Below are 27305 nucleotides of genomic sequence, written 5' to 3' on the forward strand. Positions count from 1 at the left end.
TTCAAAATGAAGCACTTTGAACCGAGGAAACTTACAGATCATATAAATAATACATAGACAAAGTAACTTGTGAAGTGGTAATGTTAAAACGTATATGTGATGCTAATTAGGGGGTGATTTTCGCGATTTTTTTACCAAAAAATAAAAGGGACCAACAATATTTGGAGCGTAATTCACTTACTTTTAAAATTACAAGTTTTTTTTTTAAACAAAAATAAACCTTTTTTTAAGCGCTTTAAACAGTTAAAATTAATTTTCCCCTAAAATGCTCCGTTTTTGGGTTATTTCACATTGAAATATTCGATTTGGAATTTGACGAAGAAGAACCTACTTTTCATTAGCTGCAACTCTGCTTCTACTGGATCTACAAATCTCATGTATACACCATTTTTTTCAATTTTTGATGGGCTATATTTTTGCTAAGAATATTTTTTTCACTAAAATACATACCGTCCAAAACCGTCCAAAAACATGTTTTATTTTGTTAAACATGAACATATTCACTCGCAAATAACTCGAAAAGTATTGACTTGGTGAAAAAACTCTATAGAAGGAAAGTTGTTTAGAATTAGTCATTTTATCCAATTCCATTCTTATTTTGAATGTATTTTTTTCATCTTCGAGAGGGGATGTAGAATTGTAAACTTTTTCTCATATAATAATAGACAATTTCAACTACCTACTCCCAAATTTTCATCCTACCTTTATTTTTTTTTGGGGTCAGATTGTTCGTTCTTATATGCTTAAGAGCTCTTAAGCATATAAGAACGCAGCATATAAGCTTCTATCTCTTAACCTTATCCTTATATGCTGTATTCCGTCTTGCATTGGTATCATCATCAACAGCTATTCCATCCATCGTCGGATGTAAGCATCCCTTAGGTGTGTCCATTCATTTCTGTTTGCTGTTTTTTGCATCAATTCGTGGTGAGCCATTCGCTTGATGTCATTAGTCCATCTTGTTTGAGGTCTGCCTCTGCTTCTCTTACTTGCCCTTAGTCGCCATTTAAGAATTGGTAAGCCTGGTAATAAACTCGCAGATCGGCATACCAAAACAGCTTCAACAGACGACACGTCAACCACTTACATCCAAATTTACAAAGACGTAAAAACAGAAGCGAACAGAATCACCGAACGGTTATATCTAATCAACTGCAGTTCCTTAAATATATCCTATATAATAGTAATCCAGCCCTCATTATATGACCCACTTTATACCTGCCCAACGGACAGGTATAAAGTGACCACAATACACAATACCGTAAAGTCATACAAATAATCTGTATAGGCCACACCAAATTAACACATAGTCACTGGCGGATCCAGGGGGGGTGTCACGGGGGTCATGACCCCCCCCATATTTGTAAACCACCTTATCCTAGGGTTGGTAAGACTAAGTGATCTTGCATCAGAGAGAAATAATTAAGTCACCCTCAAGGCCCATGACCCCTCCCAAAAAAATTTTCTGGATCCGCCACTGCACATAGTTTCCTGATGGCATCAGATGTCCGTCCTATCAGCCAGAGATGCCAATGCCAACTAACAGTGACACATATCCCTGCCGAATTGTATCAATTAAGTAAAATAAGTGTGATGATTTTCTTCTTCTTTAAGTACCGTGCCCAAATTTTAGGCGTGGGTAGCTTCCATGACAATTTGCCGATATCGTTCTCGATCTTGCGCGGCATGTAATAGTTGATCTGCTGATAAGCCAGTCCATTGACGAAGGTTTCGGAGCCATGAATATTTCTTCCTACCAATTCCGCTTTTTCCGTCGACTTTTCCGTTGAGTATTAACTGCAACATCCTGTATTTGCCCGAGATATTCAAATTTTCTCTTTTTTATCATCTTGATTAAGTCACCTTCCCCTTGACCTACTCTGTTTAAGACTTCTCTGTTTGAAATGCGTTGAACCCAAGATATTCTGAGCATTCTACGATATGACCACATCTCGAAGTCTTCTAAGTTGTTCATCATGTTAACCTTCATGATCCAGGTTTCACATCCATATAGTAATACAGAATGCACATAACATTTTAGGAACTTGATTCTTAGTTGTAAATTCAGCTGAAAGTTGCTCAACATAGATCTAAGTTTCATAAATGCTCCTCTTGCAATTTCTATACCAGTTTTAATTTCTTCATCCAAATTTAGTGTCTCGTTTATCCAACATCCTAGGTATTTCAAATGGTTAACTTTTGTTATCGGTTCATTACTGACAATTATTAGTTGCATAGGACCGACGTCTTGTTTGCTAACCACAAGTAACTTTGTCTTTGTTGTATTTATGCTAAGTCCGCTATTGGAGCGTTCTCTAGTGACTCGATCTATAAGAAATTAAAGATCTTCGATACTTTCAGCCAATATCGAGGTGTAAATGTCTCCTGCATATCTAATGTTGTTAATAGTTTCTCCCCCGATTCGAACTCCACATTGCCCTTCCAAGGCTTCGTTAACACTTATCATCACATCGTGATGATTTTAACACTTCTTTCTTAATGAGTTTTAACACTTACTTTATTTAGTTTTTATTTTTTAATTTCTTTACACTTATTTTAATTTATTTTTATAGACCACCACCGTGCGAGTAGCCATAGTTGTCAAGCACGTTAATGTAAATAAAAAAATAACTATATAAACACGTACTGATATTTTTTATGAAAAAAGAATGTGTGAGTACTTTGTACGCACGTAAGAAGTTATATTTCTATTAAGATTATTTCAACTAAATCAATATATCTACTTTATTAAACAGTTTTTTTGAGTTGTATTTAAATATTAAACTAATTTTAGAAAGAACTAAAAGAATACCAAAAATTAAAAAAAAAAGAACATGAATTGTATGGATTTCAACGCGGGACCTCTCGATCTCTAGGCGAATGCTCTACCGATGAGCTACCACGGTTCTCTTTATGTACGATCATTTCTCAGACATAATAATTACAATTACGGTGACAAATAGATCAATTGAATAAACATTTTCAATAATACTTATTATCTTACTCCCGAGGAAGACAAATCCAAGGACACAAAAATTATAATAAATATATTTATTAAAAACACTAATATATTCTTTTCACGCACACCTTATTTGCGCTACATATCTTAAAAGATTTAGCGACTAACACCATACTGTCGGTGTGCGCATGCGCCCAGAATAATAAAAATTCACTTTCAATCGCGCCTAAAGAAGTATAACTTAAATAAAAAAATATCTGGTTCAGTCTGGTGAAATGTAGAGTAATATTTTTGGTATTGTTTTATGTGCTATTAGTTTGAAAACTTAGTCTTTTGCTAGCAGTTGCCGCTTAATCAATATTTTTGAAAAAGCTATTATCGAATGGTACCAAACACCACGACCCACGGGGGTGGGGTGGGGGGTTACTTTAAAATCTTAAATAGGAGCCCCAAATTTTTATTCCAGATTTGGATTCTTTGCGTAAAAATAAGCAACCTTTATTCGAAACATTTTTTCAAATTATGGATAGATGGCGCTATAATCGGAGAAAACGATTGTTGGAAATGGAAAATTAATTAGAAAATGGAAAGTCCCCACTAAAATGGAAAACTTAACTTAATTTTTTTTGGTTTTAGGGCCTACTCTTCACAAGAAAATAGGTCCCCAAAGCGCTCGATTGACTGCATATTTAGCATACTTCGCTCCCCTACTATAAGAAAAACGAGCAAAAAATCTAAAATATTCTTGGTATTGGAAACTTTTTATACACACGCCTATTTCCGTTGACAACTGCTTCCAATACAAAATCAATACGTTTTTGTTTTTCACAATCATGCCATATTATTCTCCCAAAGGATTTCCGATATGCTTGATTATTATTTTTTGTTGGTTTATTTTATTAGTGTTTGCTTACGTTACCACCGTGCTTACACTTTTTATGCTTTACTTTTTAATCTCTAAACTTTTGTAAAAACAATTTTACGACCTTTATAAATCCCTTATGTATTTTATAATAAAACTATATTCCTGTTTTATACGATTCAATTAAATTAAAAAATCAATATGAACGTTAAATGAGCTCGAAAGTGAATGCCATTATCCTTGAGTGTTTCCTTGACTTCATCCGTTTCCCTATAAAATTCTTATATACAGGAAGGTCCTCTAAAAACGAAAATTAGATAAAAAAATTACGAATTAGTTAACCCAGAGCAGAGCCATAATAAACATAATTAGAGTAATCTATGCAATAAAAAAACGCTATTTGAAATTTTAGACATTTGCACAGACTAACATAAACATAACCGAACTTATTTGTTTACCATTTTTTTAATAAGAATATGAATACAATCTGTCTATAGCTGTAGTCTGCCTTACCACTAAAAATGCCACTAAAACTTGCCTCTTAAAACCCAGTAAATTTCATTTGCATATCTCAACCAATTTCAGAGCAAGAAATAGATGGTAAGTTTGTAAGAAAAATATTAACAATATCTCGGAAAACTAAGCACTTGTAGACATATTATGTTTATATAGCAATTTGACATTATTTTTTCAAGTAAAATCAACACCCTAACGCGCGAAATTTGTTGCACTTATTTACTTACTTAATATTATGACCTAAAAGTTTTATATGGAAAAAACAATGGAACAAGAAAACACAAGAGTTGGTCAAATAGCAAAGAAGTACAATTTTACCAATACACTACAAATTCAAGCCGCTTGTGTTTCTGTATAGACCTAAATGTCTACTTTAAGAAGCTTGTCAGCAAGCCATTGTAACCTGTATTTCAATACCAATGTTAATGTGAGACACTTAACAATATTTAATTTACCTAGTGTTCAATTTTCACATGCGACAAATAATAATCTTATATTTTTCGCTCTTTATATCTTTCGCTCAATTTTAAATTATCATTTAACCCAACACTGAATAATAGTTCCTAGCATCTAGTTTTATCCCTACCTAGTTGTATCCCTACCCAAATAAAGACATTTGTGAACTGAAAACAAACATTCTCCCTCTCTTAATTATTGACCTCCGCAGGCGACAGTTCTCTTCATTGCTTTCTCCATTTAAGCAAAAAGTGGTAAAAAGTACCGCTGCCCTCTCTGCTGCCTTGTGTTGAACAGTAAAGACGCGAATCTCTTGGTTCTGGAAGAGAACACACTGTCTCTACTCTCTTAGTAGTAACCGCACGGTACCACGTGCTAAAATACCCCGAATCGCTCTGATTCCGTCTCGTAATAAACAAACGTTTTTTCTCCTTGTGAAATAGTGTAATAGTATATTGTACAACAAGAGAGAAAAAAGACATATTTCTCACGAGCGCAGAAGTATGTTGGCACGAGCCGAGGTACGAGGCGAGTGCCGCAAATCAAGCGAGGGAGAAATATGTCGTTTTCTCACGTGTTGTACACTGTACTTTTTCTATGGATGCGATTTTGTCAAGAGTTCAATCTTCAAAATTAAATAATTTAGGTGCTATTATGTAGATTATATGCCAAAATTGAAATAAAATACATATTATATACATATGTAGGTATTTAATATTCTTAATATTTATATACTTTTATTTATTTAAAATTATAGTTACCAGTTATATTTGAACAGTTTTGAAAGGTAATTCCTCGTAAGTTTTGATTTGACACATTTTATTTGACAAATATATCTGTGTTTGTATTGTGCATGTTACCATGGAAACCGCGATTCTACGTATGGAACCCGTGAGAAAAAATATTTCTCACTGCAATGGCCGACTTTTCTCACACCCTGAGAAATTGTTCGTTTTGAATGTATGTAAGTAGTGAGAGAAGTTGCACATTATATGGCATCCATAGAAAAAATACATTACAGTGACATGTACAAGTGTACCCGTGAAAATAGACTGACAATACATCCCGGTTTTATTCGTGTCAACCACCGCCACCGAAAATTGCTTATCTGAATGCCGCGAGTGTATGTGACGCTGAGTTTGGTAAGATATTTTATAAAATTAATTAGATATTGTCAGTATAACATAATCCCTCTCTCATTTCCCTTGAACCAGCAACCCCTAATATACAGGGTGATTGATTAGTTGGGTAAAGCTCAATAGATCCACTATAGTAATAGATAGCAATAAAAGTTAATAACAAAAATTGTAGCCAACTTTGAGTTTCACATCACAAAATTAGTTAGAATGTTACAGGTTGTTCGATAACACAGTGGCAGACCAAACTTATGTTTTTTTAAATGGAACACCCTATATTTTGTTTTATATTCGAAATCCTGTTAACTTCTCTATCACAAAAATATAAAGGTTTGTTATGTTATACAGGGTATTTACAAAGTTATAACCAATTTTGTATGAAAATCGTAACAAGTTCAACTCCCTGTATAAGTAAAAATAAGCACAACAGCAATAGTTTATAAATGCCGTATTTTTTTATTTATTGACAAAGTTTTCAAGAATGATTGATATTGCTAATTTTCTATTTATTATTATAAATTAGTAAATGAAAAATAGTTTCTGTCCTTGTGGGATCGATACTCACCGGAGGGACCGCAGACGTTCGGAAACAATTAGCGTCTCTTTGCAAAGACAATGACGTCGACTTTGCAAAGTAACAAGACACTTACTCAACACACACACTACACATTAATCCCCTGACTTAGTGATAAGTTATACAATTACGTGGCTAAAGGTTCTAGTTCTAAACCAAAGCCAGAATCAGAGAAAAAAAAATTTATATTTATCAAATACAGGGTGAGTCAAAACGCAAGTATATTATTTTCTCAGTAATGTTAAATGGAACACCCTATATTTTATATCATTATTGAAAAGTAACATTATATATATATATAGACCGGTCACTCTAGTATAGAGTATAGGTCGCTCAGGTTCATGAGCTCTTTTAATCCATTTCATGCGGTGGATTGGTCCGCATAATTCCTCTTCATTATCCTTTATAGATGTTCGTGTTTTTTTGCTTTTTCTGTAATCTGTTTCCATTCTTTCCTATTCTGTATTTTTTCTCTCCAGCCTGTAATTTCCATATTGGATATATCCTCTCGCAGTTGGTCTTCCCATCTTATTTTCGGTCTTCCTCTAGGTCAGTTTATTACTGGCGTCCAATTTGTTATCTGCCTAATTAGTGCATCTGCTTCTCTTCGTTGGATGTGGCCAAACCATTTTAGCCTTTGTGCTTTAATGAATCTCACTATATCTTCTCCTTCCATTAGATTTCTTATTTCGTGATTCATCAGAATTCGTATTTCTCCTTGATCTGTTTTGATTGGACCATGTATTCTCCGAATAATTTTTCTTTCTATTATTCTCAGTTTTTCTTCATCTTTTTTTGTAAGGCACATTGCTTCTGCTCCATAGGTAATGACTGGTCTAATTGCCGCTCTATATATCTTTGTCTTTGTTTTCTTGCTCAGGTTTTTATCTTTAAGTAACTTGTGGTATTTCCAGAATGCCCTATTCCCTGCTTTAACTCTTTCATTTATCTCTATGCTTCTTCTGTTTTGACCATCTACTATCACTCCTAAGTATTTAAAGCAGTCAACCCTTTGGAATACATTATCACTTATTCTTTTATTCTATTTACTTGGTCTCGATTTCTCGTACTTATTAAGTATTTTGTTTTTTTCTGATTAATTATTAACCCCCTGATTTTTGCCTCTCTTGTCAATGTTAGCAGTGCATCTTCTAGACTTCTCTTGTCACGGGCTATCAACCCTAGGTCGTCTGCATACCCTATTATTTGTGTAGAACTTTGGATTATTGTCTTTTTTGTTAGCCCTGTGTTTCTAATTACTCCCTCCAAGGCTATATTAAAGAATTAAAGAGCGTTGTCGATAGGCTGTCACCTTGTCTTACCCCATGTTCTATGTTGATATTCTTCGTTTCACCATCCACTGTTTTGACCTTTGCTGTTGAGTCCTTCATTGTCATTCTGGTCAATCTTATTAATTTTGCAGGTATATTCATATTTTTCATTTCTTTTAATAGCTGTTTTTTGTAGATGCTGTCGAAAGCCTGCTGGAAATCAATAAACACTATGTGCAATTCTAGAAAAGTAACATTACCGTAATCAATGTAACAATGTAGCAAATAAAGAAATAAAAGTAATTTATTAGTAATACATTTTACAAAAAAAAAACAACCACAACATGCAACATTTTTAAAACAATTAAAAACTACTTTTTTATGTAAATGTAACAAATAAAGAAAGAAAATTAGTAATAAATTTTACAAAAAAACACACAAACACAAAATACAACATTTTTTGAAGACAATTAAACACTACTTTTGTATGTAAATATAACAATGTAACAAATAAAGAACGAAAAATAATTTATCAGTAATACATTTTGCAAAAAAACATGTTTGAAAAAATTAGAAGCTGCTTTTAATAAAATATTTTTAATATTTAATTACATAAGGTGTTCAAAATTACCTCCTAACACATTTTTATGCACGCCTAAAAACGATCGTTGAATGAGCTACTTACTCTACGAAGCATTTGTAAATTAACACATCGAAATACACTTTGTATTCTATTCTTCATCTCCTCCATTGTTGTTGGAGGTATTTCATAAACTTCATTATTAACGTAACCCAGTGGCGGCTCGTGATTTTTACAATAGGGGAGGCTATACCTAACTGTAAAATATCTAGGCACTAGCAAAAAAATGCGCCAAAAAATGTAATTTAAGGCCCCATTTTTTGACCATTTTTTATTTACATTTCATAATATCATCCTAATTCATAATTTCATGATATCATATCATTTTAAAAATAGTTAGTCTAATTGTAAAAGTTTAATACCAAAGTTTGTGTCGTTTATTTGAAGTTTTGCAGTCCATACATAATGAAGCTTCAAATTTTTTAAGATACTCAACTGAATTTTTTTAATTCTAAACGCGGCCTACTGCGAATTCAAAAACACCATAAATTACCGATATTTTGCTTTGAATTAGAGATATCGGAAAAAGTTATTTGAGCAAGTTGTTCCAAATATTATTATAACCCCACATACCAAATTTCATAACAAAATTCGCACTTTTAGATTTTTCACTATTTTTAGCCAGGACCCTAAAATTCGTTGTCCCGAGACGCACGCAACCACGCAGCGGAGCCGAGAAGCTATTCTGCCTCCCTTGGTATATCTCCGGGCAGCGTGTGATGGCACCGTAGATGCCACTGTTAGGAGATCGGGTCTCCTTAAACGCCTGCTGCGCTGCACGGAGCATTAGCAACGGAGACTGTTGGGCTTCTCGGCTCCGTGCTCCGTTCATGCATCTCGGGATAACCCAGGGTCCTGCCTACAATAATATGTAATAAAACTGAGACGCGATCATGCGTTCTAATGCTAATGCTGCGTACGTATGGATAATTAGTGATAATATGGAATTTACACGTTGTATAATAGTGAGAGTTGTACTTGTTGTTTTCGCGATTCATGATAAACAAAACAGTGTAGAGTGTGTAAAAAATGTATGGGGAGGCTGAGCCTCCCTTGCCTCCTCTGACGAGCCGCCACTGAGTAACCCCAAAAAAATTAGTCCAGTTTATTAAATTCTGTTGATTTTGGTGGCCACGCTACTGGTCCATTGAAAAATGAAAATATCTCGAAAACCAATAAATTTAGATATAGGGAATGTTATCTAAAAATTAAAGTACGGTAATGGTATTTTTCAATAGTGATATAAAATACAGGGTGTTCCATTTAAAATTACTGAGAAAATAATGTACTTGCGTTTTGACTCACCGTGTATTTGATATAAAGAAAATTATCAATATCAATCATTCTTGAAAATTTTGACACTAAATAAAAAAATACGGCATTAATAAACCATTGCTGTTGTGCTTATTTTTATTTATACAGGGAGTTGAACTTGTTACAATTTTCATACAAAATTGATTATAACTTTGTAAATGCCCTGTATAACAAAACAAAACTTTATATTCTTGTGATGAAGAAGTTAACATGATTTCGAATTTAAAATAAAATATAGGGTGTTCCATTTAAAAAAACATAAATTTGGTCTGCCACTGTGTTATCGAACACTCTGTAACATTCTAACTAATTTTGTAATGTGAAGCTCAAAGGTGGCTAAAATTTTTGTTATTACCTTTTATTGCTATCTATTACCATAGCGGATCTATTGAGCTTTATCCCACTAATAAATCACCCTGTAGTCCAAACAACTCTGAATTTATATTTATAATTTAGCATACAGTACATTCAACCAACTTACACCTCTAAAGGATTAACTGGTTGGTTGAATGTACTGTATGTACATGCCTCTATTGCACACTTTAGTTTAACCTACGTTTATTCAGATACGTTAATTATTAACGTTAGTACTTGGATTAAATCGTAATATTTTGAATTTCAGATAGGACTTTGCTGTGCCCTATTAACAACTGACGCTCTGTAACTACCAATGAAACTACGCTAATCCGAAAAATAAATAATAAAAATGTTAAACTTACCTCGTTAACAGCGTTGCATAAAAAACTGGAACTTAAGGAGTCTATTGTGCTAGTTGCAGATAATGATCCTGAAAAACAATTAATGGTTATAATTTCCTGATATTCTCTAAGACCCTTTACAGGCTAAGAAGATTATAAAAGATTTTGGAAAACATTTCAACTAAAAGTAGCATTAAAACTTTAATGGCAGGGACATCAGATTATATGGGATATATTACTTATTTTTCTTTTAGTATCTGAAGTCTGAAGGTCAGAGATATACTTTATTTTTTTGTAATATTTTTATTTAACTCTCTGCGGACGGTGAAATGCATTATACCTTTCCCAGCTGGTATCTTTTCATCTCTAGAACGTTTTTTATTGATACATACAGCCATTTCCTTAAGCGAGCTCTACACTCTCGCGAAGTTCCTCGACGAAGTACTAGGGAAAGTTGTCAGAAGTGCATCTCTACACACTCGTTTAACTTCGAGGAACACATTCGCGCGGGGAGAAACTTACTTCGAGTGCTTTGACTCGGTTTGTAAACCCGACACAGAATGGAAGTAGCCCGAGGAGAAGCGAAGTTGCATGAAGTACCTCTCTACACTCTCGTGTTCGCTGAACTTCGATCGACTTCGCGAGTAGTATAGTGGATGCTTTAGCAGTAACGATTAGTCACTTAAAGTTTTGTGAATACAATTATTTAAAACTGTTGACAAAAATGTATTAATAATGTTTTTCTCATCAGCCTATCCACTGATAAATAGTTTTTCAAACGCTATAAGTTGATCAATACGATACCTGTTACCTGTTACAATAGCCCTAAACACTAGATTGCAGATTATCCCACACCCTTTTTTTCAGTGCGTCATAGTTTGTCGAATTCGCTCTAACGCATTAAGCTCGAAGTGACAGAAAAATACGTACGTCCGTGATTATTATACATAAGCTGTATTCGCACTGTATGCCCCGAACGTATCCTGAACTTACCCAGAGGGAGATCGCCTGCGCATTAGGTGTTCAGAGAGAAAAATTCGACCTTATTAAACGTCCAATTTAGTAACGCGCAGGCGTTCTCCCTCTGGGTAAGTTCGGGATTGCAGCGCGAATACAGCTATTCGCTCCGTGCATGACTGACCCGACCAGGACCCGACACCTAGCGTAGTCGCCTGAAATTTTTGGCGAACACAATTTGAAGTTAAACATATGATACACATATGACATATTTGACGTTAATGTAATATTTTATTTACCACTTTTGATAAAATTTATTATACAAATAAGTTCGAGTGTAAAATAAACGTCAAATTAAAAACGGATATTTGGAATTTTGCTGAAGAAAATATAAATTTTAAGGGTTTTTCTTCACTTTTTCGTTATAGTTTAGTTATCGGTGTTAACATTCATTAAGTGTACATCGAAAGCAATTAGACAGTGTGAATTATGATTATCAGATTTAACATTAGATGGGTCTATTGAGCTATTACTTTTGTGGTTTGTGTATAACCGTTGATTGATGTATTGAGGTATTATTATTTCAATCAACGGTATAACACAAAATGGAAATATATGACGATAGGAATATACCAACAAATCGGGGAAGGAAAGAAAGTCAGTATGAAAATATAAAAATAAATAATAAAAATCAAAACGGCAATAATAAGGTAAGCGAAATATCTATTGAAAAACATTATTATTCAATCATTATTCGCCAAAGTTGTCATATTTCGCCGCTACGGGCGCTGGCATAGTTCCGTGTATCCCCACCATGGTCACGCACGGAGCCCATGGAACTTCGAAAATTATGTATTCGTTGATAGGTCTGGATCCCACATAAGAAAAAAAAGTTGATTAACAGCAAGCTGAAAATTTGTTAATAGCTTAACGGTGTCTAGTCGGACAAAATTTGATGTACGGTAACACTGGAACAGGGGAAGATTTAATGGTGGAACAGGTTAAAAATTTGGAACGTCAGACTACGAAAACGCCAGATGTATTTTGTCGGACAGAACTTCCAATTGATATGTTGCCCTTTCATTAAACTCTCATGCAAAATTCAGACTGGTGTTTATCACCAACTCTTGGCATTTTAATGAGTGGAACACGAAGAACATGTCAAATGACAGGAATCATGTTGGTTAGTAATAGCAGTCTGATTTTTGCATGAGAGTTTAATGAAAGGGTAACAAATCAATTGGAAGTTCTGTCCGTCAAAATACATCTGACGTTTTCGTAGTTTGACGTTCCAAATTTTTAACCTGTTTCAGAAATAAAACTTCCCCTGTTCCAGTGTTCCCATATATCAAAGTTTGTCCGACTAGACACTTCTAAGCTATTCAGTCGTGTGATGGATGACCGAAGTTAAGTTCAACGTTTGAGTTAAAGTTAAGATAACTCTCAGGAATAACGTGCCCATAACTATATAGGTAAAATTTGGTGTGATGTATCGCTCGCAGTTATGAGATAGTTATATCATCAACATTATATTAGAAAGAAGTTTTGAGGAACAAATTTTGAAGTAACAAAGAGAACCTTATGTACAAATAGTACAAGTTGGAGTGAGCGCGATAGATTGTTCCGAACATACCCGTCGTCGGCTACCGCCGATGACCGAACAGCAAACAGCTGTTTGGGTTCCTTGGTGTTTCGAAATTGCTTTCAAACGGTAGATAGAAACAGGGTTGCCAGATTGGTGTATTTTTCCAAAATTTTGGGTTAATTTGAAAGCGTCTATTGAAATTTTTCTAAGCAGAAATTGTAGTGGGATTTTTTGGGGGCGGAAAATTATGGATTATTTTAAGGGGTCATGGTAAATTAAATTTGCGAATGTACATAGAACTGTATATTATACTCTTATATAATCGAAGACGATAGGAACTATGAATTATTTCCATGGCCCTCGTTGATATTGTAGTATGAATTTTGCTTTACTGTTCTCTTCATTTGACTAATAATTTATTAAAATGCGGCAACAATTTAAATTTGGGGACTTTGGGGTATTTGAGCTTCAATTTCAGGTAATTTCAGTTTCTAAGTGGGGGTTCTGAAGCTATTTTCTTGTGGCATTTTTATAATCAAGTATATTCAAATGGGAAATAAGCCACAATTTTACCTAAAAATGATTTTATTAACGTTTCGACGCCCAAGTCGGGTGTCGTTGTCAAAATACAAAATAATACTAAATAAACAAAAATGTTGTTGCTTAGTAAAAAATTCTTCTAATAATTTATTTAATCTGACTCATTTATATCGGCAATTCAGACACGTATTATACATTTTAAAGTAGACGACTTTAAAATGATATTGCCAATATTGATGAGATGCGTTCCTGGGACGACTTTACTAAAAGATAGTTCATTCGATTACATGAAATCAATCCCAACTCAAGAATATCCGCCACAAAAAATCATAGCATGTGATCTGTCTTTAAAAAGACAACCAAATGCAACGGTGGCACTGAAATTCTCGTGTTAGAGATTCCATAGTAAATCACGAGGGAAAACCAGGAAAAACCTCGTGATACTATCCCGACATCGTAAGTATTTGGGTTTACATTTAGTTTACTCTCAAAACTAATACCAAATTCTGACTTGATATTTTAAATTTTAAATAATACTAAAATACTAAATATGTACTAACTCGATATGTTACCGATTTACTAATTGTGGTATTTTCTTTCTATTGACTTCCTCCTTTAATATGGGTAACCACATCCTACTGCATTCTACCGAGGAATTTGCGACACAATTGGTTTCATTTAGCATAATTAGAGCCGCTTCTTTGATTTTTCTCTTTTTACTATCTGCTTCTTTTAGGACTATACTTGAATCTCTCCACTGAACTCTATGTTCATTATCCCATGCGTGTTGACATATTTGAGATCTATCAAATTCTCTATTTTTTATATAAGACTGATGTTCATTTACTCTAACGTCTAATGGTCTTGACGTTTCACCTATATAAAATTGTTCGCATTCACAAGGTATTTTATAAATACAATTCTTTGTTCTTTCTTGTTCACTGTTAGGTTTAGTTTTAGATAGAATAGATCTCAATGTGTTTGTTGTTTTGAATGTTGTTGATATGTTGAATTTATTTCCTATTGTTTTAAGTTTCTCGGATAGTCCTTTTACATATGGTATTGATATTTTCCTCGTATTATTTCTTGTGAATGTTGTAGGATCCCGTTCTAAGTTGTTCTGTTCCATTCGATCCAATCTTGACAATTCCTTATTTATAAACGATATGGAATAATCATTTTTTAATAAAACAGATGTTAACAATTTTTTTTCTTCTAAAAATGAATTTTCGTTAGAACAAGTAATTTTGGCTCTATCATATAAGGATTTAATGATTCCCTTTTTAACGTTGATGTTATGATTTGATTTGTAATTGAGATATCTGTTGGTGTGTGTTGGTTTTCTATACACTTGAGTCTCATATCCAGTATCCTTCTTTGAGACCAAAACATCGAGGAAAGGTAGGGTGTTATTGTATTCCTTTTCCATTGTAAACTTTATTGTCTCTTCTTGATCGTTTATAATATTCAGGAACGTATCCAACAATTCCGATCTATGAGGCCATATGGAAAACACATCATCTACATATCTCCACCATACTGTGGGTTTTAAATTTTGTTTAAAATATCAATACCATATGTAAAAGGACTATCCGAGAAACTTAAAACAATAGGAAATAAATTCAACATATCAACAACATTCAAAACAACAAACACATTGAGATCTATTCTATCTAAAACTAAACCTAACAGTGAACAAGAAAGAACAAAGAATTGTATTTATAAAATACCTTGTGAATGCGAACAATTTTATATAGGTGAAACGTCAAGACCATTAGACGTTAGAGTAAATGAACATCAGTCTTATATAAAAAATAGAGAATTTGATAGATCTCAAATATGTCAACACGCATGGGATAATGAACATAGAGTTCAGTGGAGAGATTCAAGTATAGTCCTAAAAGAAGCAGATAGTAAAAAGAGAAAAATCAAAGAAGCGGCTCTAATTATGCTAAATGAAACCAATTGTGTCGCAAATTCCTCGGTAGAATGCAGTAGGATGTGGTTACCCATATTAAAGGAGGAAGTCAATAGAAAGAAAATACCACAATTAGTAAATCGGTAACATATCGAGTTAGTACATATTTAGTATTTTAGTATTATTTAAAATTTAAAATATCAAGTCAGAATTTGGTATTAGTTTTGAGAGTAAACTAAATGTAAACCCAAATACTTACGATGTCGGGATAGTATCACGAGGTTTTTCCTGGTTTTCCCTCGTGATTTACTATGGAATCTCTAACACGAGAATTTCAGTGCCACCGTTGCATTTGGTTGTCTTTTTAAAGACAGATCACATGCTATGACTTTTTGTGGCGGATATTCTTGAGTTGGGATTGATTTCATGTAATCGAATGAACTATCTTTTAGTAAAGTCGTCCCAGGAACGCATCTCATCAATATTGGCAATATCATTTTAAAGTCGTCTACTTTAAAATGTATAATACGTGTCTGAATTGCCGATATAAATGAGTCAGATTAAATAAATTATTAGAAGAATTTTTTACTAAGCAACAACATTTTTGTTTATTTAGTATTATTTTGTATTTTGACAACGACACCCGACTTGGGCGTCGAAACGTTAATAAAATCATTTTTAGGTAAAATTGTGGCTTATTTCCCATTTGAATATACTTGATTCTAAGTGGGAGATTTATAAAATATCATCTGGCAACTCTGGATAGAAAGCTCAGTAGGTACTTAAAATAAAATTTCAACTTATATCGCTCGATTTGATTTTTGTATAATTTTTAAAATTGTATTACCCTTCTATTCTTAATTATTAAATTACTAGCTTCTAAATTCACTTGATTTCTGTCCAAAAACAAGTCAAAAGATGAACCTAACCTTGCATAACTACAGAGTTATCTCATAACTTGAGGTTTAAAGTCGCGTTATAAAGTGACCAGATAACTCAAGAACTGTCAAGAAATAACGCAAATAGTTAAGTTAAGTATGATACATCACACCAATTCGATGGTTATAACATAACTACAGGATAACTTTACGTTAACGATAACTTCGGTCATCCATCACAGGGCTGATTAACAAATTTTCAGCTTGCTATTAATCAACATTTTTTTTTTGGTACGCGGATCCAGACCTATGAAGGGTATTTCCATATTAAAGCGACTTATACTTATAAATGTATAATTGGTTGACAATTACAATACTCTAAATGAATAACCAATCCATGATGCGAATAGGGATAATTTGAAACAAAAGTATTCTATGCTGACAGTACTTACACAATGTTAATTTGTCAACGAAGTAAATATATAAATATTTTATATCATTGGTGTATGACGTCAAAATTAATGACGCACTGAAAAAAGGGTTTGGGATCAACTGTATGTTTCTAATTCGGAAACTAAACAACCAAATAATGAATTTCCATCTTTTTTATCAATTGATTTCTTATTTCTTCTATTTATTCTTCTCTCAAATTTACCACAACTTCAATTTATTCCACTTCTGACCTGACATCTTATGTTTTCTAAAAACTACTTAGGAGATTCTTAGCAGAATTCTAGCAATTCTTATTCTATAATCTTTATATAATTTAATCTACATTAAATTATTAATTTAATAATCCACCAAAAAACTGCTAACATTCCTTATTTTTGTTCAGTGGCGTGCGGACAATCTTGGTTCTTCGCCTAGATATAAATTCTTAGAAAATGTATAAAGGCTGATCTTTCTAGTTATTGTCCTAAATCGATAGGCTATGTAGTCGATAGAACTCAGTTTTTGCTACCACATGGCGAGAAAAACCAAAATTCATGAAAAAGTGCCATTCCTTAATTAGTTAAAGCTGCTTCGAGAAGTCATTTGTGTGGATAACGTCCTTTAATTTGACCCTATAAAATGCTTTATTAAGGTCTACGAAACATAAATATACCGGTTTGTTGTATTCAAATGATTTCTCTTGAACTTGCCTCATTATAAATATAGCGTTGGTGCATGATCTTCCCGACCAAAAACCTTGTTGTTCTTCTGCTAATGTTATAATTTCATTTAGTTTGTTTTTATCACTTTGGTTGTTAATTTTTACGTAATGCTTAATAAATGAATTCCTATGTAATTCCCCGGGCCCGATTTTTCTCCCTTTTTGAAGAGGGGTATTAGAATGCTGGATCTCCATTCCTGTGGTAGGTATTCTGTTTCGTTATATTACTGTTAGTAATAAAAACGAAAATATAACAACAAAGATAACATAATTACCTCAGCAACAGAAACCCTTCGTGAGGGGAAAGTAACGATTACTAACATATCAAAAAGAAAACTCCTAAATACTTTATTTGTACAATTATTATGCATAATGTTTTTCACGCTAGGTATTTAGCTAGTTAAAATTATACTTACCGACAGGCCTCACGATAAAATTTCTAAAATATTGTACCATTAAATAACCAGTAGAGCCATTACTGCTTTTAGTCACCGGTTCTGCATTGTAACTGATTACTAAAGGATATAAGTCTGGCTTGGAGGTCACCTTAAAAAGAAATAAAAAAATCTGTAAGAATATTATATTAACAAGCAAGTTATAGATTATGTCATAACAAAACAGGAAAGACACATACAAGTAGAGGACATAAGAGTATCAAGAGGATCGGAGTGCGGAACTGACCATTATATTATGGTAAGATTAAAATTCTACCTATAATATCGACCGCAACCGCTACAGCTAAATGACAACCAACCAGTACAATCAAAACCACAAATCTACCTAAATACAATAGTGATGCACTGCAAAACGACGTAACATAATTTTTATATAAGATACGACTTAGGCAAAAATTAACAAACATGATGTACCCCATCCCCACCCAAACCCCCCAAAAGCATACTCAATAATTGTGGTGGACTAGATTGCAGTACACAACAAAAAACAAGCATATCAAAATTGGCTACAAACAAATGATCCAGATGATAGACGAACATACGCAAGATCAAACAGAGAAGTAAAAAATAATACAAAGAGGTCAACTGATATATTATAGTATAGGGTTAACAAGGATGCAAGAAGTATCAACAAAGTCAAGCGAAGCATGGAAAATGGGAAACAGTCTGAGAATAAACGAAAAAGAAATGAGTAGAGTAGATTTAATAGAAGAAAGTTCTTCGATGTAACAGTACTCACAACTTCAGACTTAAACAAGACCGCAATTCACGAACACCATCACAACAACATATGAAGTGGAATACGATGAAGTCGGTGAAATAACAATACAGTACGTCGAAGATGCAATATAAAATATCAACGTATATCGAACGAATTACTAAAACACAGTCCACAAGTATTACGGGAATTACTAGCGTATGTTTTCACCATATTAAACAACATGACTTACCAAACTGGACAAAAGCACATATTAATAACATCGACAAAAAAGAGATAGAAAAAATTGATCAAACTACAGAGGACAATGATGACCATAAATTCACTCTCAAGACTCTATGTAAAAATGATAAAAAATAAAATTAAAAAGAGATGACAGATGTACAAGAACAAAATGGCTTTCATGCAGCCATTAGCTTCCAACCTTTTAACTCATATAGCTTTTATAGATCTAACAAAGGCATACGAAAGTGTACCACTTTCAATGCTCTGGATAGCACTGGAAAAACAAGAAATAAACAACAAAAAATATGATGGTAAACATTAAAACTGGAAACGGATGAACTAGAGAAATTCCTATTAGTAAGGGTATTATGAAAGGCTGATGCATAGCACCTACTCTCTATATCTGAATGAGGCGCTCTCAGTGTGGAGATGAAATTGCTGCAATATGGGCATGGTAATAGAAGACGAGAAATTGTACACGATACACTTCGCTGACGACCAAAAACGAGAACGATATAAATCATATTATGTGATATAGATACGTCTCAACTCCCCAGGATCCAACTGTATTCATCCAGAGCTCACCAAACATGTAGATAACACCATTATGCATCACATTTACAACATAATAGTCTAAGTCTGGAAAGCGGAACAAATGCCAGTGGTATGCTGCACTAGAATCATATGTCCACTGTACAAAGGAAGGGAGTTGTTGGAATATAAAAATTACAGGGGTAAAACTCTTCTGAACAGGATACACAAAATATTTTCCAACACCCTATACAGCCGTTTAAGTAAGTACGTGGACGAAATCCTTGGTGAATACCAAAGCTGTCTTACGGTGTGCTCACTACGGAGACCAAAGGATTGTATCCTCGCTCCCTGGTATTTATATTCGTGAATTCTCGCATTTAAAATAATGTATTTATTTTACATAGCGATCGATAATATAGTTTCGATCGCTATGTAAAATAAATACATTATTTTATATGCGAGAATTCACGAATATAAATACCAGGGAGCGAGGGTCAGAGCGAGGATACAATCCTTTGGTCTCCGTAGTGAGCACACCCTTGCCAGGTATGTCAGCAATTAACCAGATTTTTGTGCTACGCCAAATCTTAGAAAAAACCAAAAAGTTTAATATTGTTAATTTTCGTCTCTTTGTGTAGGTATTTCAATTTGATTGGCGTACTAAGAGATAAAATAATGAAGCCATGAACGGACTTAACATTCGCCATAAATTAATAAGACTTGTAAAAACAAAACGCTATGAGTCGATTATCGAAAATCTGGAAAGATCGCTCCTTGTCGAAGAACACCAAAATGAGATTAGTACGTACCTTAATTTTTCCCATATTTAATTACGGATCCGAAACATGGACAATGAAATCGGACGACAGAAAAAGGATTGACGCCTTTGAAATGTGGTGCTGGAGAAGAATGCTTCGGATCTCATGGATGGAACACAGAACAAATCACTCAATCCTCCACGAGCTTAATATTCAGACTCGACTTTCCTCTATTTGTCTCTCCACCGTCTTAAAATTTTTCGGCCATATTGCAAGAAGGAGTGATGATAATCTTGAGAGACTTATAATTTCGGGAAACGTTGAAGGGCGCAGAAGTAGAGGTCGCTCACCTACTCGATGGACGGATCAAGTATAGAAAGTCAGTGGAAAAACATTCTCTGAATCCATGAGGGAAGCTCAGGACAGAAGCCAATGGAAAGAGATAGTTGCTCGTATTATAGGGAATCACGACACTCAGCAATGAGGAAACGACTGAGGAGGAGGAGGTAAAAACAATTTTCGAATCTTTATTGGAAATAAGCCACAATTTTACTTAAGTTTATTTTGACGTTTCGATTTCCATTTCGGAAATCGGTTTCCGAAGTGGAAATCGAAGTGTCAAAATAAACTTATTTTAAAGTTAAATTGTGGCTTGTTTCCAATAAAAATAGTAAATTGCAATAATTGACATCAGTACAAATTCATGATTTCCCATATTTCCAAACAATATAACCAGGATGATCCTAAGGGGGGGGTTACAACTACTGCAGGCTCTCTGGGGGGTATGAAATTAAGTGGGGTGTTAAGCGTATAGAGCTCAAAGTACATCGCAAGGGGAGGTTATAACCCCCAAACCCCTCCCTGGTTACGCCACTGACTGATATACCTACATAAATTTTATTATACGTAGTCTATTTTACCTCTGAATAAGGCGGAGGTGCTTGGTGAAAACTATTACATCTACTATACTGAGGTGGAGGGCAACACGAAGTAATAGAGTCTTGTTCAGAAGCTCTCTCATCTCGACCATGGTCCTTACAACAGAACCTGCCTTGATTGTGCTTCCTCCAAAGTGAGCAAGCGCAAAGAATACCGGCAACGGTGGCTGTCACGGCAAGCCAAAAATACCTAAAATAATAATAAAATGGTTTTTTTAATTTGCAGAATTAAAATAAATACCAATTTGAACTTACCAATGTCCTAGAAATAAGGGATTAAAAGCAGTGCCATGTTGAAGAGAGGAGCTGGCGGATCCTTTAGAAAAAGGCTGGTTGAAAAGGAAACAGCAGCCTTGCCTGCAACACTCCTTAGGAGGTGAACACGTCCATTCTCCCCCCTCACATTTGTTCTCTACTAATTGCTGTAATGTAACATATATTGTAAGAAAAAACGGATTTATTTACCTCGTGTATAAAATAGTAAAAGTATTTTTTCTTTGAGTATATAATAACAAGAATAAAAAACCGCTAAACGCCGTAAAAATGAGTGGCGCATACAATATTCCAGCTACAAAAGATCTGAGATGAATATTACGTGGCGCTAAAATGTATTTTCATTTTGATGCAAAACAAAATTCTAGTTTTATTTTAAAAGATTTTTTCATAATATTTGCCCAATTTGAAGTAAAACGCGCCACAAAAGAGTAACTTTGATACAGTTTGAATTTTGAAACTCTTTTGTGGAGTGTTTACTTCAAATTTAGCAAATATTATGAAAAAATCTTTTAAAATAAAACTAGAATTTTGTTTTGCATTAAAATGAAAATACATTTTCGCGCCACGTAATATTCATATCAGATCTTTTGTAGCTGGAATATTGTATGCGCCACTCATTTTTACGGCGTTTAGCGGTTTTTTATTCTTGTATCAGGAGTTTTTCAAAGTTATTTATAAATTAAATGTATAAAGTTGAATGCAATGTTTCTCGATTACACGTTAAGCTTTATAAATATAAATATAAGCCTTTGTCGCAATATCTCCCAAATGATCTAGTGTCCATCGAATGTACACTAGATTTTTTCTATTCGAAATAGATTGAAAAAAAATATTGGGATGGCCGGTAAATGAACTCGGATTGCCCGTTGCCAGATCAAATTAGCGTCGTTACCACTACAATTACATAAACCATTTAGGGAATAATCGTTAATTGGATTATACTTTTGTAGCTTAATAACTTCTAAATGGCTTAACCGATTTTGTTCACTAAACATGAGTTTGAAACGTATTGACAATTAGTATCTTATGCATCTAAGGTGAAGTATGATAACTGAAGATATTACAGGAATTATTGAGCTTGAAAAACCGTTTTTCCCATAAGAAATAGATTTGATCATACTTATGAAGCCTATAACTTAAAAATTCGAATTTTCCCGGATATAACGTATACACCGTTAGATTTGTCTAGAGTCCTTCTACAAACGCTCAGTTATTGGCGTAATTCGTAGGTTGAAATTTTGATTAATTGTCGAAAAACCAAAATTTTCAAAGTTTAGTTTTTTAGTTTTTCGGCTATACTGAGCCGTGTGTATGTCTGATTCTAACAGCTTAGACACCATTTGAAAGCTTAACTCAACGCTATTAATTTGGTATATTTACTCTGTTCTCCTGTCTCTTCTTGAACCGAAGATATATACCGCCAAAAAATATGCCGTTTTGTACCTACCAAGTCCTATAGCTGGCTTATGGGTAGTCAAAACCCACAAACTACACCGGTTCTGAATTGGCCCTCACCCCCTCTTCAAACACAGAAAAAAATTCAGATCGGTTTAACTTTTCCACACACAAACATACATACATATCCACAAACATTTTCCCTTTTTTAAATAAACATTGACTCATATTTCTGAGCTCGGTAACTTTTGAACGGTATAACCGATTTTCAAAATTAGACATGCGTTGGAAAGGTAATGATCGCTTATATTTTTATTTATTTATTTATTTTATTTATTTATTTATAGTACTATACAATTGACCTGGCCTCTTGTGACTAATCCAGGTCGTTTTCTGATGGGATTACAGTAGTTTATTACAATATTATTATTTTAAGAATTTTTTCTATTTGACTAATTAACAATAGCCCTAATCTACTACTAATTATGAAAACTACAAATTGTAAACAATTCTAATAAACAAATAACAGCAACTAAACAAAAACTAATAAACAAAAGATAAATTATTACTTTTTTTTAACATATAATTTTTATAAAAGTGCTCCCATTTCTCATTCTCAGATGAGAAATGCCAGCACTATTCATCTAAAAATAGTCACGAATAATTTTAAGTGCAGGTCTAATCGACTTTATGATATTCTCAATGGTATTTCGGTGAGCCTCAGACCATTGAGTTTTAAAATTTCAGGTTTTTAGTTTAATTTTTTTTTGTTTGATTAATATTTTTTTTTTTGATTTTTGATTTATTTTATTTTATTTTATATTTGATATTAATTTTTAATTATTTATTATATAAATATTTATTTAATTATTCCAATATTTTATTTTATATTTTTATATGTAATTTTAATTTTTTTTGTATAATTTCTTATTAAAATTCATAGAGGTTGGATATTATTTACTTGATTTCTTCTTCGTCTAATATTATATAATTCTAATTGTTTCTTTGATATTATGTCCGCTAAATTATTTAGTGTATTAAATAATTCTTCATTTTGTATTATATTTACTATATTTATGCCAACAAGGTCTCTTCTCATTCTTTGTAGTTCTTGTGTATTTGTTTGTCTTTCGCAAATAAATACTATGTGTTCTGGTGTGCCTATTTCTCCACATTCACAATATTGATTGTCTTTTAAGTTAAATCTGTTTGTATGTATGTAGGGTACGGACCGTGCCCTGTAAGAAAATGGATTAATCCTTTTTTTGGGTTAAAATAATTTGGTATATTATTTAAATTTGGAATAAAATTATAGAGACGTCTTGCTTTAGGGGAATTATCCCATTCGTTTTGCCATTTTCTATTTAATATTTCTTCTAATTCTCTTTTTGTTCTGATTTCTATTCCCATTAATTGTATTATTTTTTCATAATTTTCTTTTCTTTGCCAATATCTACATGCACGTTTTTGTGTTTCCAAGTGCATGGGCATTACACCAGTCAATACTGTTAAAGCTGATGTTGCTGTAGTACTGAAGGATCCTGTAATTCTAACAAGGAAACCTCTTTGTGCTTTATTCAGTTTTTCAATATTTGTATTATTTGTTAGTCTGTGTGCCCATACACTTGCACCGTACCCTACAATTGAGGCAAGTATCGTACTCAGGTATACGCGCATATGCTGGAACGGAATTCTATACTCCCTTTGTGCTAGGCTTGCAATGCAATGCATGACTTTCGCTGCCTTCTCACAGACGCTATTTATATGGTTTGTAAAGAGTCTTGGTTCATGATTATGATACCAAGATATTTAGTTATTTTTGTTCTTTTTATTGCTTTCCCCCTTATTTGTATACTTGGATTTCTTTCAAGTCTTCCCTTTATAAGGCTATATGTTGTTTTGGTTTCTGATTTTTATTTTGATCGCTTATATTAGAAGCCGCAAAGGTGTGAGTTAAATTTTCGAAGTTTTTGGGAGTTTTGGGGACGAGAAAGAAAAACAGACCCTAAATAGGAAGGGCCGTAAAATCCACACACTTGGACCAAAATGGATGGTTGACATATGAATAAGTGAGTCTTTTCCTGAACTTTAAGATGGGAGTTAACCCAATTTTCAATTCAGTCAGATTTAGAAAATCGAAAATTTCGTGTATATATAGTGTCGCGTGTAGGGGGTGTAGGTGTGCGCCACTGGCGAGAACTGCCGTTCTCTGGTAATATTATGCATCATTTCAACTAGTCGCCACCTGTCTCCATTTATACAACTTACATGTCCGTACTATTTCAAACTCTTGGCTTCTTCTTCTTAAAGTTCCCTCTTCTCAATAGAAGTTGAAGTTGGCTACTACAATTGCAAACTCTTTCTCAGTCTTCAGCTGTTCTTATTAGCTGCTCAAAATTAAGCCTTGTCCATTGTTGGATGTTCCTTAGCCACGATAGTCTTTTCCTTGCTACTTTTTTCCTAACGAGTTATTCCTAACATTGACCGCTCCATTCTTCTCTGCGTGACTCTTAGTTTGGTAGCCGAGGTTTTTAGATATGATGCTTATGTCAAACTTTCAGTCTTGAAAAGTTATCTTTTCTTGCTTATTGTATGCAGCCCTTCTTCGTTTGAAGTATGCAGTTTTTTTATTTTTTCGAGATTTTCTGGCCTGGTCTATTTTTGATTTTATTTATAGATAAGGATTGGCTTCTTGGATTCGCTCTTGGCTTCAATGGTGTTAATTATTGTTGCCTCAATTCGCATTATTGCCAGTACCTCATCATTTCTTATTTCTATTATATACCAAACAGCTTCATAAATTGCGATGCTGTCGACTATGATCTTGTAGATTCTGATTTTTGTATCTGGTGTCATATGTGTTTTCCACAGCACACGCAATTTCATTGTTTTGTGAGTTCCTATCCGTTTCATATTTTGGAAATCATATTGGCAATCATAACCTTGCTCGATGCGGCTCAAAACAGTTTCGTTGAGGCTTGCTTAAATCATGTTCTCAAAGAATATACCCTAGTCAGTAAAGTGTAACATCAAAATGTTGTCATCATCTACAGATATAGGTAGGTACCCATGTTATAACAGTTGCGTCTCCATCGTCGTAGTGTTAAATTTAAATAAATTTTAGGTAAGGTTGGAACCATAACGCAATCTCTTATTGGCAAAATAGGTTATCAGTACACGCCCTTCCTGCATGGAAACCACTTTTCTTATCTCCATCAGTAACTTAGTTCTCTATTTTTTCTTTTGTAATCTTATCGTAAAATCTAAAAACTAAAAACAGAGATTGTTGGAGTTAAACCACTATAGTTGCAGCACCTTCCTCTGTCACCTTTTTATGGATGTTTGATACAAAGGCTGTTTTCCATTCGGGTGACAATTACTTACTCTTCAAAAAGCAATTAAAGCATTATGAAATATATACCTACTAGAAAACTTCGTTTTGTGTCTAATTTTGTAGCTAAATATTTTTAAAATAAAAAAAAATTATAATAATTTTAATTAAAGAACTGCTTACCGTAGTCATAAGTACTGGAAGATTGGTATTATTTGTGGCGCAATAGCAGAGTACTGTTGCATTGCACCTTATTCGGCGGAACCTCAGTTCGTCGTTCGCCAGAAAAATTGGAAGACAGTTGGCTGAAACAAATAAAAATATGTTATTTAAGACCTACTAATTTATTAAAACTAAAATAATATAGCACAACAAATAGTCAAAATAATTCGAAACATACAAAAATCTTTTAGTTTCAGATATCAAACTATAACAAATAAATAAAATTGAACCCTTTCTCTGCGATGTATAAATGAAAGTAGTATACTTTTGGCGGAGGTAATGCACTACAAATATCCCATTGTAATCTAATAGTATAGTGCGCAGTGTTGCCAATCGCATTTTTTCTAGATTATCCGACAATCGCTCGAAAAATATCCGATTTGTCACGAAAAAGTACGCTAGGTCAAAAATTATTCTGTTATTAAAATGAATGTTGCCAATGTTATTTTTTCAGTCCCCTTAACAACCATCAAATAACAAAATCCGTTGTTCGTACGCCAATCAGTTGATTTTAATCAATTATCATTATGATAATTACCATAATTGATTGATTAATTAATTATTAATTATCAATTAACGTAACAATTATTAAGATAATTGATTAATTAATCTAATCACATAATTGTAATCAATTATGTTTTCAGCAACCCAATCAAAGTTGACATTGATAGTAATTAAATATTTGATAATGATCAGTTGATTCCATTTCTGATTAGCGTTCGAACAACCGCAACCGGCCCTTTAATCTACTGGATTCTCTATTTCAAAGTTTAAAAATTTTCCAGAATTATTTACATTTACTCTGTGTGGAGTATGAAGGGAACCAGTCTCGTTGGAACTTTACCGCGCTGAGCAGATGGGACGTGAATTGTAAATTGTAGAATTCCCTCATCTTCCTTAGTCTCAGCATCCGTATGGCTTGCAAATTGTAGAAGCCTCGGAGGTGTAACCAGAGAAGGTTCCCATTGTTTTCATTCTGGTGGGATATGCTATATG

The 27305-nt window shown here is 33.5% G+C and overlaps 1 protein-coding gene across 2 annotated transcripts in view; it reads right to left on the reverse strand.

The window, feature by feature from the left end:
- Window positions 1-27305, reverse strand: part of LOC114327483 (uncharacterized) — a 251830-nt gene that overhangs the window by 41811 nt on the left and 182714 nt on the right. For both annotated transcript variants that reach the window (XM_050646914.1, XM_028276119.2), the window contains exons 2-6: window positions 26271-26392; window positions 21341-21507; window positions 21068-21275; window positions 17874-18003; window positions 10448-10515 (exon numbers count right to left, since the gene is read on the reverse strand). In XM_050646914.1, coding sequence (XP_050502871.1) covers window positions 10448-10515; window positions 17874-18003; window positions 21068-21275; window positions 21341-21507; window positions 26271-26279 — 582 coding nt within the window. In that variant the 5' untranslated portion in view covers window positions 26280-26392. The remainder of the gene's footprint in view (window positions 1-10447; window positions 10516-17873; window positions 18004-21067; window positions 21276-21340; window positions 21508-26270; window positions 26393-27305) is intronic.

The sequence above is a fragment of the Diabrotica virgifera genome, chromosome 3, assembly GCF_917563875.1.
Source record: "Diabrotica virgifera virgifera chromosome 3, PGI_DIABVI_V3a".
Classification (NCBI taxonomy): Eukaryota; Metazoa; Arthropoda; class Insecta; order Coleoptera; family Chrysomelidae; genus Diabrotica; species Diabrotica virgifera.